The 12,039-nt window shown below is 39.7% G+C and overlaps 1 protein-coding gene across 1 annotated transcript in view; it reads left to right on the forward strand.

The window, feature by feature from the left end:
• pdzd8 (PDZ domain containing 8) overlaps window positions 1–8,560 on the forward strand; it is a 36,117-nt gene extending 27,557 nt beyond the window's left edge. The window contains exons 4-5 of the mRNA XM_030786494.1: window positions 5,525–5,687; window positions 5,918–8,560. Of these exons, the coding sequence (XP_030642354.1) occupies window positions 5,525–5,687; window positions 5,918–8,199 (2,445 nt within the window). The 3' untranslated portion in view covers window positions 8,200–8,560. The remainder of the gene's footprint in view (window positions 1–5,524; window positions 5,688–5,917) is intronic.
• The last annotated feature ends 3,479 nt before the right edge of the window (window positions 8,561–12,039 follow it).

Consider the following 12,039-nt stretch of genomic DNA (forward strand, 5'->3'; position numbering starts at 1 on the left):
CACAAAAACTAAATTAATAAATGAAACAAAAGCCAAAAAATATGCAAGGCCTTCCCTGCCTTCCTTTGTAATCAGAACTAAGAGAAAAGTAGTGAGAAAAAATTAAATGGTAAACTCTCTCCATAGGCTTCCTGAGGTGGTTATATTTTTAGAAGTATTTACAGTTTTCATAATGCATGAAACATGAATTGTCATATTGCAACTAGACTAGGTCCAGAGGAATATAGTGATCATGTTTTAACAAAAGCTAGAAAAAGTAACAACGCCAAAAAAACCCAGTACATTATACCAAAACCATAATCAAACTGAGCCATCCAAAAGTGTTGGTTGGCAGCCTGGTAGGTGGCAGATGTTGAGAGGTTGACACCACCAAATCACATAGATTCGTTTGCCTGTAAGTAGAATTTGCAGCCCAAACACCCATTAGGGTTCAGCAAAGTCAAAGAAAAGAAATCGACCCAACAGAAAACATGCTGCAGCCACCAGAGCAATTTAGTCAAGTGGCCATAACTATGTATATGGTTGTGTGTCCTGAGTCTTAACGTTTGGTTAAATTGTTTTGAACAAATAGAATTTGTAAATAATTGTGAAACCTTTTTTAGGGTTGATTTGAAAATCTTTGCAAAAAGGCACTTGTTACCCTTTGTTCTCAGGTTGGTGTAGGGGAAAAAAGCTGTTCAGCAAGAACTGTGATACTGTTCATTTTGCAATCTTCACCTCTCATCTGTGTACCATGGCAGACCAGAAAAAAGTGCTTGTTTTGGTGTCTGAAAAAAAGGAAAACTGTGCTGTTTTGTTCAGTGTCATTCCCTGTTGCTATGTGCCTGTGTTTGTCCTGTCTCTCTCTCTCTCTCTCTCTCTCTCTCTCTCTCTCTCTCTCTCTCTAACAACGTAAGAGGCATCTCTGCCCATAGACAATGTTAACATTATTAGTCCAAAATCGTATCTTGGGCTACTGATAAAGCTGGCACGTACAAAGATGAAAGAGCATGATATACAGAAAGGGCAACAAACAGCTGTCTCCATGAGTGTAAAGGATGTCGAGAGAATTTGTTTTGTCTTGACAGATACTTTTTGATTTTCAGTTTTTAAATTATAGATTAAGCCAGCAATCCCTTGTTTTTCTAATACTAGCCACATTTAGTGAATATCCATCACGTAGTATGTTGTTTTGTGGTGGTGGTGACTGGTGATCCTATTCTTATTGTGGCTGAATTTCAGCTTAATTTGAATATTATTTGAATGTTTAATGCTATTTTAATACTGGTGTATTTCAGTAAGGTTGTCATTAATCCAAGGTCGAGTCCTGTGTAATTTTATCAGTCTTATTTTTAGTTCCAAATTTTCTCAACCAGTCAAGACAGTCATCACTAAATTGGATGAAGTCACTCGTTTTCTTGTATTAATGTAATGATAATATAAATACCCATCCATCAGTTCCTACATCTCCAGTAACAGATGAATTCAGACATTTTCCCCTACAAAAGCGATTAGCTTTACATATTGAAATGATTGTTTCTTGTTCCCATTATTTGTATAAGTAATTTGTATAAGTAATATAGAAGTATTGTATAATAGCTTGCTCCTGTCTGACAATATGGTGTCAATTTGGTGTCATGGTATCAGACACTGAGAATCACTTAACATAAAACAATTGCAGATCTGTGTTTGTAAATATGCTCCTCGAAGGCCATTCATAGTCTTATTGACACGTTCATTTTTTTCTTTTTCTTTTTTTTAAGCGTAATAGCAACTTAATATTTTTCACTTTATTAAAATTCATTGTTCAAGCTGTCATTAAATCTACTTGCTACATTTAAATAATATGAACTAAACTTGAAAACAAAGCATTAAATATGTCAAAATATATCCTTACATTTCTTATTTCAGGGTTGAAGCTTTTGAGCTAAGCATGAATAATTCTCTAAAAGGTAGTGGTAATTGAATGAATTTGTCATCTACTGATAAGTGAGAAATCTTATTCTTGAATCTTATCTGCCTTTAAATCTAGTCCCTTTTCATGCCACCCATTATGAATGCTCAGAGTGCAGAAACAACATGGTGGTGGGAACTGTGATGTCAATGAGCACCTATGGAAAACTCAGGCCCAGGCATGTATGTGTGGCTGTGTGTCATAGGGGCACTTGTATAGCTGCAGCAACAGGTGTACACACAAAGGGATTGTCTTCATCTACACAGTGGCTTCAATGGACATCTGTCAACAGACAGGCACATTCACACACGTCCACATGTGCATTTGAATGCTCACGCTCGCCATTGCACATGGTGGCAGACACACACACACACACACACACACACACACACACACACACACACGCACACACGCACGCAGACACACCCATGGAACCCTGGAGTGAGACGTCAGCCACGTGCCTCAACCTTTGATGTCACTTGGCATGTTTGCTCACTCTTGGCATCTGCTACATGGGTAATTTACTTCTCACTGAGCTTGTCTTGTCAGACAGCCTGTCCTTTCGATTGCCCAGCACGACTTTGATGTCTTTGTGCATTGTGTGTAAAGGCAATGTGAGTTTAGCAGAGCATACAGTCCAATTGGTGTGTGTGTGTGTGTGTGTATGTGTGTGTGTTATCTGTGGATAGGAATGGTTGTTATTCTGAAAGCAGAAAGAAATATATTTTTGTACACTGAACAGGTAACAGATTCACATATAGGATTCTGTTATATTCCTGAGGGAAATGCACCTGTTGAAATGTATGCTTGTTTATTCTGTGGTGTATGTGTGTGTCTGTCTGTGTGTCTATGTGTGTGTGTTTCTCAGCCTGTCTGCTCTAATAGACACAGCCTGACCATCTGTGGCACACTGTTGATGTCTGTGTGAAAGACTGGCTGCGAGGAGTGATGTGGCGTAAATTGACGTGTGGGCCAAAGCCGCACGTCCCGGCTGGAGCAGCACCAGCATCTGTTTACCTGCTCTCATACATTACATGTCAGCATTCTGCTTGCACCCTCACACCGGCTCCTGCTGCTAGCTCCATAATTACCCTTTAGCCACAGCTCAGCCTTGCAAATCGCCCGTAATTGCTGCTCAATGTCGCCGTTTTGTTCCCATGTCAGGAAGGACCTCTTTACCCGCCTCTGATCTATTTCTTCACAGACAAAAACAGACGTATTGGGGCTGAACAGGGTGTTACTAATATCTTTTAGGTACATGTGGACCATCACAGCAACAAAAAAAAAGATTTATGTCCTCCTTTATTCAATCAGTGCTATTTTAGGAGGAAAGACTGTGATACTTTCCATTACAAACTGTAATGTGTTCTGTTGATGTCCTGAATCAATTAAAGTAGTACTGGCTTCCACTTGACCTTAGTTCATGAGCAGTTGGATGTTAGGTTTTCTTTTAGCTATCAGTATTAATCAGAAAAACAGCAACAATGTGATGACTCCTGCCTTAATAAAAAATAGAAACAATGTTCAGGTCCATGTCAAGTTGAGTGCAGTTCTTTGGGGTTTGTTAATGTCTAACCATCACAGATGAAAGTCTTTCTTAGATCGCAGCAATGCCCTTTTGCCTTACCACACGGTTATTAGTGAACCTGATTGCCTTTACTTATGTTCCACCAGAACAGTTCACAGGAAATGCATGCAGTCTTGAACCACAATTCTTCCATTTATTTCTAGCTGTTGCACATTGTCTGTTATGTTCTTTTGATCTGTGGGAATGCATTATAGTGTTTGGTATTTACTCTCACTACCCCTAACTGCATCCAATATTTTTTTAAAGAATGGAAGTAGCATGATGAGGATTCATGTCCGTGTCTAAAGCTAGAATTTAGGAAATTAGCTTTTTAATGATTTGTAGACCACACCCTCTGTAGGATTTATTAATGTTTATTTATTTAAACTGTGCTCTTTGTCTCATTTGCATAACATTTCCAAAAAGGCAGAAATATTATTTCCCAGTATAAGTTCTATAATTGTTTACAGTCTGTCTGTGTGTATCACAGGTGTATATCATTTTTAATATACTCTTGTTGCCAGTGGTGATGTGTCAGACTGTCTAGAGCACAGAGACATTTCTAAGGAGACAAATATGTTACCTACAGAACTGAAGTCATTTAGGGTATTGCTTCATTTGGTTGTGGACATTTTTTTAACATTTTGAAATACTTAAATAAGTTTTGTATTCAGAAAAACTTATTTTGTAAATAAGTTGACTTGTGGTAAAGGTTTGCACTTGTACACACTGTTATTTAGCATTTAGTTGTAAAGTGGTTATCTTTTTTGGTTTATTCTGAGAAGTTCCATGAAAGGCTTGTCAGTCTTCCTTCAGTGTCAGACAAATCAGGCCCTCCTACTTGCCAGCTTGGATAGATTGTCTGTTTCTTCATTCCAGATTTAACTTGATCAGTGCCCTTCTCAAGAATTATAACAAATGACAGCAGCAAAATTACAGTCATCCATCTCCCACTGTGGTTCTGGGTCCTGTCTCTTAGAGACCCAACCCCCAACATGCACACACACACACCCACACACACACACACAATGAGAGAGAGAGAGAACGCACACACACGGAGGGAATTCATTGCTTAAAAAACTCTCATTCCCCTGTAAATTTTTACTGGAACCTATACAAACAAAATAAAGAAAGCAAGTTTCAAGACCTATTTAATTAAATTTCCACAAACATTTAAAGGAGCAATTGTGTTATTCATTCACATGGTTTGATTTTTAGCTGCCTTTTTCATTTTCTGCTTATGTTAATCCTGAACATCTGTTCTGTTGTATTGACGCTGAAGAGTGAGAAGTCTGGTATTCCTCTTGCACCTCCTTCTACACATTTATCTGTTTTCTGTGAAACTGTCAAGAAATAAGAACAGGTTAGCCTTCAGAGCAACAGGTGGACTGTGGGCTACGTGACTAGTGCAGTGTGTAGCGACAGTTACTGAGACAGCTGCTGGCTGTACAGCTCTAAGGGTGGACAATTGACTGTAATTGCAGGCTGCCTCTGTCTTAGATTTAGAATGCATTGTTTTACCACCATGAAAACCATGAAAAGATGGCTTTGAATTGAAGGTGTCATCCCTGATATAAACCAGATACTCCACCCTCATTATGAGTCAGTAGTTAGATTAGTAGTAGTTAGCTTAATGGAGTTTTGTATAAAGTTCTAACTCTGTATGGTACTTCAACTATAAATGCACTTAAGTCTGTGAGGTGTGTTCTTTGTTTACTTCCAACTGGTGATGTTGGGATCTCCTCACTGGATTCTGGTGGCTGTAAGTTAATTTGATTTGATTTTAATGGACACAACTTTAAATTTTTGCATTGTTTTTCAGTTTCTACTCATTCTTTTGCATTCCACTGTTTGCACTGAGCATTGTGATTAAACTGTGTAATATGGGATCCTGGAAATGAAATTGAGAGAAAAACACAGAAACTATGAGAAAGTTCTGAGAGCTGATTCTTCTTTAACAACGATATCTTGTTGACTTTTGACTTTTTGCTGACCAGTTTTTCATGTGTGAATATGTCTTTTAGACAGAGCTGATCAAAGGTCCCACAGGGAGTGTGGGAATGACCTTCAGGCATGTTCCGGCCAGTGAGGGGGATGCTGTTCATGTGAGCATTGAGACTGTCACCCCAAATTCCCCTGCTGCCCAGGCCGACCTTCAGAAGGGTGACCGACTTATTGCTATTGGAGGTAAGAGACAAAAAAAAAAAAACTAAAAAAAATATCTGATTGAGTTAAGTAATGATTAGTAATGATTCAGTAATGATTTTGTTAGTTGCTGAACATTATTAGATTGAATAAAAAGAGTCATACACTGCAGCTAGAAATGGACAGCTTTTCCTTGACCATTCAGTGTTATTTAGAGTTTTATTGCTTCTCAGTATTTTCCTTTAATACTGTGAATTCTTCTATTTGCACAGGTGTCAAAGTGACATCCTCTGTCCAAGTGCCGAAACTCCTGAAACAAGCTGGTGACAGGGTTCTGGTCCTTTATGAAAGGCCTGTCCGTCACCAGGTCCCTGCAGTAGGCCTGGCAACTCCTCAGGAGACCCAGGGACCCCTGGAAGAACCAAGTTTCCCACCACAGCCTGCGGGTTATGAGGAAGATCCAGCCACCATCACCACTATGGAAATGACTGAAAACAAAGACAATGATTCTGAGTTTGAGGAGTTGATAGTAGAGTCCAGGCCAACCGGTGTCCCAGTCAGTGCTGACCCCAAGGAAGACTTATTGCTCTCTGTAAACCAAAGCCCTAAAAAGACTGTGGCCAACTTAGCCTCCAAGCCCCTCGGCACCATATCGCCTATCCTGAACCGCAAACTTAATTTGTCCGGTCTTCAGTCCCCCCTCAAACCCCAGCCCAAAGAATCACCAAAGCCCTCGCCACACAAGAGTGCCGAACAACCTGAAGCCCCTCAGCGACCGACTGTGCCCCCACCTCCACCACCTGTTCGTCCCCCAGTTCCACCCAGACCCCACATAAAGGTGACATCGGCCACTTCTGAAACCCAAAACTTGCTGGAAGGCAATGACCCTACAGCGGAGAAAACCCCAGAAAAATCCTTGCCCAACATGAGCAATGGAGACAAAACTGCAGCTGAGAGGACTCTGGTCAAACCACCTGAGCCAAAGCCTGCAAGCAAGCCACCAGAATCCAGTGAGGAGATCCCAACATCACCAGTTGGAAGTAAACAAGAACCAGCCAAAGACAAGATATCTGAGAGCTCCTCCATCACAAAGGAGTGTGTTGATGGACAAGGCCTTTGGGAATCCTCTGAAGCCATGTTTCACAACAGACAGGCTCGGTGGAACAAGTCCTCAGTTGTCTTTGAGGTGGAAAGCAATCACAAATATCTTAATGTAGCGCTTTGGAGCAAGGACCCATTCAAGCTGGGTTCCCTCCTCTGCTTAGGGCATGTTAGCTTACGTCTGGAGCATATAGCCCTGGAGTGTTTGTCCACGTCATCAGCTGAGTATCAAAACACCTTCCGTCTGTGTGCACCTGAGCCGCGGGCCAGTGTCAGTCGCACTGCACTGCGAAGCTTAAGCACCCATAAAGGTTTCAATGAGAAGCTTTGTTATGGTGATATTACCCTTAACTTCACATACTTGGGAGAAGGAGAATCAGATCTCTCCAGTGGAATGAGTGAGCGAGAACATGAGGGAAGCCTTCAGGATGAGGAACTAAAGGAGAGAGACAGGGAGAGGGAGCAGTTACAGACACAAGCCCGTGACGACGTGGGATTCAGCCTCACGTCAGCTGGGGAATTGCGACACAATTTCCAGGATACACAGTTCCAGAATCCTACATGGTGTGAGTACTGCAAAAAGAAAGTATGGACTAAGGCTGCTTCACAATGCATGATCTGTGCTTATGTCTGTCACAAGAAGTGTCAGGAGAAGTGCCTTGCTGAATATCCCCAGTGTGTTGGGAGTGCAGATCGGCGGAGTGCAGACCCTGAGGCAAAGTCCACCATCAATCGGGCAACCACAGGAATCACACGCCACATCATCAACACCAGCTCTCGCCTGCTTAACTTACGCCAAGTACCCAAGACCAGGCTTGCAGAACAAATGGCAGAAGTGGGACCAGGGCCAGTGGAACCTTCCCCAAAGCACACCCCCAACACCTCAGACAATGAGAGCAGTGACACAGAGACTTATGCTGGTGCCAGTCCTTCAAAACAACCTTCTGGTGGGAGTGGTGCCACAACAAAGCTAGTGCGTAAGGAAGGTGGATTAGATGACAGTGTGTTCATTGCAGTGAAGGAGATTGGTCGGGATCTGTATCGGGGGCTTCCCACAGATGAGCGCTCACAGAAGCTAGAGCTAATGCTGGACAAGCTACAGCAGGAGATCGACCAGGAGTTGGAGCACAACAATGCCCTAATAGTGGAAGAGCGAGAGGCAGCTGATGCACGCAAGAAGGCCTTGATAACAGCAGCCCTGGCCAAGTCAGGTGAACGCCTTCAGGCATTGACTCTACTTATGATCCATTATCGAGCTGGTATCGAAGACCTGGAATCTATAGAGAGCACCTCACCATCAGAGCAACATGGTTTCCCAAAATCAAAATCTGGGGCCTTGGAGGATGCTCTTATAGGCACAGAAGTGTATGACAGTGATATAAGTAGCCCAGTGGATGTTCAACTACTTGATGACATCACAGAGGAGCAGATCTGTGTAGAGGCTTTACCTTGAAACTGTTGGCCTATGCAATGGGGCTTTGGACTCAGTAGAGCATTTTAAACTGGATCTTCAGTTTGTTGGCAAATGTGTATCATAGCTAAGACTATCTGGTAGTAAAGATGAATGATGTCCAATCACGATCATAAATCAGTTCTAGTGATAGAGTAACATGCAAGGAGGTAAATTGGATGTTTAACCAGTTTTCTGGACCACCATTTTGCCATTCTGTTTTCTCTGCTGAGGACATGGGACTATGTGTGAGATGAAACTTGAAGTTCTTTGTTCACATATAAGTGGAGTATGGAGAACTACAAGACTCAGACCAGGCGCAGGTTCTTGTAGTATGTTGCTACTTGTCACCTGGGGTATTTGTATCACATAGTCCCAGTGTAGCATTCTTCTAAAAATTCTTCTGAAAAGATAAAGTTCAGCTCACCTGAAATAGTTAGTTTTTCATTATGGAGTCATCTTACAGTCATGTTCCAAAAAGCAAAGAGGTAAATTAATGTTGTATCACACCATTCTGCATTTTAAGAAATACACCAGTTTACACTGAAGGTGTTATAAAAGTTGCACATTGTGAATCAAGTTTGCATTAAGAGCCCGGCTTTTCTGCAGATAGTCTTATAGGGTCAGAGTGAACATGTTCTATAGTTTGTTGTGAAAAACAAGCCCCAATGCCTTAGAACTTGTTCCCTGTTCCAGTAGGATAAAAGTCCTAAAAGGAAAGCTTGACAGAAATCATCCAGTATATTCGTTCAGTTATATTAGAGGTATTACATTTTAATTCCACACCAAGCATATCTTCTGCCTTCTTAGTACTATGATTTCTATTTGTGTCTGATTTTAGAACTCACAGCTCATTTTCCCAGTTACTTTTTCCCCAGTTACCTTTTCCCAGTTACCTTGTCTCTCTCTGTTGAACTACAAAACAAGGGATTCCTGGTGGAACACATATTTAATGGGATGAAAAACTGTTTGATGGGACCATGGTTTATGTTACATCATGATAGATTTTGATTTATTTATCATTAATGCCAAACATGTGTAACATAATTTCATTGTTACCATAACCAATATTTTTTGTCATGTGTTTTTAGTGGGGAAGGGATGTCTTTTATCCTAAAGAAAAAAATCTTTATTTAGTTTTTCTCTTTGTCTCTCTCCTTCTAAATTGTGTAGACCTTAATTAAATTATGTTATGACAAAGCTTTTCAACTGTGTCATCAGAAAGAAGATTAATTTGTTTTCTTGTTTACTGTGGGTTTTTTTTTTTTTAGTAAAATATTGTATCTAATAGAAGTGCTCAATATTTAGAGCCATCACGATTCTGATTATGTCCCAACCTAGAAGGTTGTTCTCAGTTTCAAGGAATGTATTCATTGCCCCAAATATTCATGTTCACGGTAACCAGCACAAAACATTACAGTTTGCTAATGAGCAAACACTGATGTCATAACCAACTACAGATATCAACCAAACAATACAATTACTTGATATTGCTGAGGAGTAGTTTGCATCAATGAGTCCATGATCCATCATTGCAATGCAGGCTAGAGCTCTTTTTAATTGTATCTGCTGCCACTGTACCTTTCGGGTTAAAGTCTATATAATCTCTGCTCCTTGGAGAAGGCCAAAAGAACATTGTGTTGTCTCTTGGATATCCCTTACATTATTTGCCAGATTTACAGAAAAAAATCCCAAAAATTATAAATCCAACTCCATTAATAGCTCGACCCATTTACACCCATAACATTGGTGGTAAAAAAAAATGTAACTGTACCAGGGAAAAAAACCCCAACACCATTCAAATCAGCAACCACCACAGTTCATTTGATCAGAGTTCTTTATAAAGTAGGACTTTATCCACATGCCCATGTATATTTTGACATCCTCTGCTCTGCTCATGTTTCACTAAAGCAGTTGTAACTAATCATCAAACCTTTAAAAGAGAAGAAAAACAAACTAATGTTAACCTCAATATATTTTAATCCTCTCATGAAATGGGCTTCAGGAGCTTATGTATGTCAATATTAGCTGCCAGGTAGCTTGGTGTCAAAGTTATGGTACACTATCAGCTCACCAGTCCATTGAGACATGAAGCACACAAGGGCAAAATGGGATGTTAAGAGCAGAGAGAAACAACGCAACATTTTCCTGTGCAATAGATGTGCTCTGCTGCTACTTGTTCAATTTCTATTCAGTTGTTGTACAGTCAGGCGATTTTTTTTTTTGTGAGTGTATGTGTGCAATATTTTGTAAGGGCATCTAATGAAATCTGGAGGGAATATTAAGGTCTGTGATCTCTCTTTTCATTGTGTTTTTGTTTGTTTTACACTAATCATATCACTTGCTAGAGTAAAGTTAATAAATGAACTTTAACTCCTGGATTCTTGCACTGATGTGAAATAGAATGCTTTTTTTGGTGTATGATTTCAGTTTGTCTCTTGTTACTGCTGCCGTCATTGTTGCCCTGTGGCTCTCAAACTCAACAACACATGCTCTGCCTATTTCTCTTCTTGTCTTGGTCTCACCATATGCCATCATCAACTCAGCCTTTGCTAACTGCTGTGGAATATTTCTGCAAGAGTCACTGTTCTTCAAGACTGGAATTATGTATCAAAGCACTATTGTAGATAGCCTAAATAAAGATGCTCTCTAGATGTCTCAGCCTGAATTCCTATATAGTGGTTAATACGTTATTTGCATTTCTGTTGTTGTCCTGCAAGGGTAAATATATTTTGTTATGTTTTGAACTTGATAGTTTATGACACCTGCTGAAGAATTGCACAGCTTTGTAACTTGCTGCAAGACGTTTACGCACTAACATATCATATTTGCTTATGCACTTGAGATAAAAAAAAGTATAATAAATTATATGAAAAAAAAATTCTCATCTTTTCAGCTTTACCTTTTGAACAGTTTTACATGAAATGTAGTGTCTATGGTCTGACTTTTCTGAAGCTGTAAGTTCTCTAAGCCAACTGGTCTTTCAACCATTACTTGATAAGTTGATTTTAGCTAGGAGGTAGTTTTTAAGCCAATGATGTTGATCTAATTCGCAAATAGAAAAAAGGGCTTGCCACAAACACATTAAAACTAGCAATTTATTCAACATCTAACCTTGGTAATGTCATTTCTGAATGCTCTCCTAAGTCATCACCAATCAGGTTTATACTGAGTCTGATTAAAGTGTATTTTCTAGGAAGACAGCAGGTGGCTCCTGTCCATTTGTAATCTTCTAAATGAGATTGAATATTTGATCAATAATGAAGCCAATGGCCTCTTTGATTAAGGCAATCAATCAATAGAACATAACAGATTCTGATTGATTGAACACGTTCTTGTCTCGATTTTCCTTTTTCCATCTTAGATTTTTGTAATATGTTGGCTAACAAATAATTGTGAAAGGTCAACATTAATAAGTTCATCCTGTTTTTAAAAATCCTCCAACATTTGCTCTTCACATGAATTTTCGTTCACCATTACAACTAAACCGTCTATCATTCTACTTATGAAACCCTTTAAATGAATTTTGATCAATTTATATGAATTATATAACAAATATAATTAATTTGGAATTATATAATTCCAAACAAAACAAGATATACCTCTGCCTCCAGACATATTCATTCGTACTTGAGTACAATCAAGAATGTTCAAACGGTAATAATGACCCGATTCTACAGAGTTTACAACATTTATTTTTGGATTCCTCCACCACCACTAAGTACTGACAAAAATTTTACAGCCAGCACATCACTTTACAGTCAGCTCTTTCACCATCAGTCCAGTCCACATACTGGATGTCAAATGTCCACTGCTGTTTGAACCAATTACTGTTACATCATA

Source organism: Chanos chanos, chromosome 10, assembly GCF_902362185.1.
Source record: "Chanos chanos chromosome 10, fChaCha1.1, whole genome shotgun sequence".
NCBI classification, from domain to species: domain Eukaryota; kingdom Metazoa; phylum Chordata; class Actinopteri; order Gonorynchiformes; family Chanidae; genus Chanos; species Chanos chanos.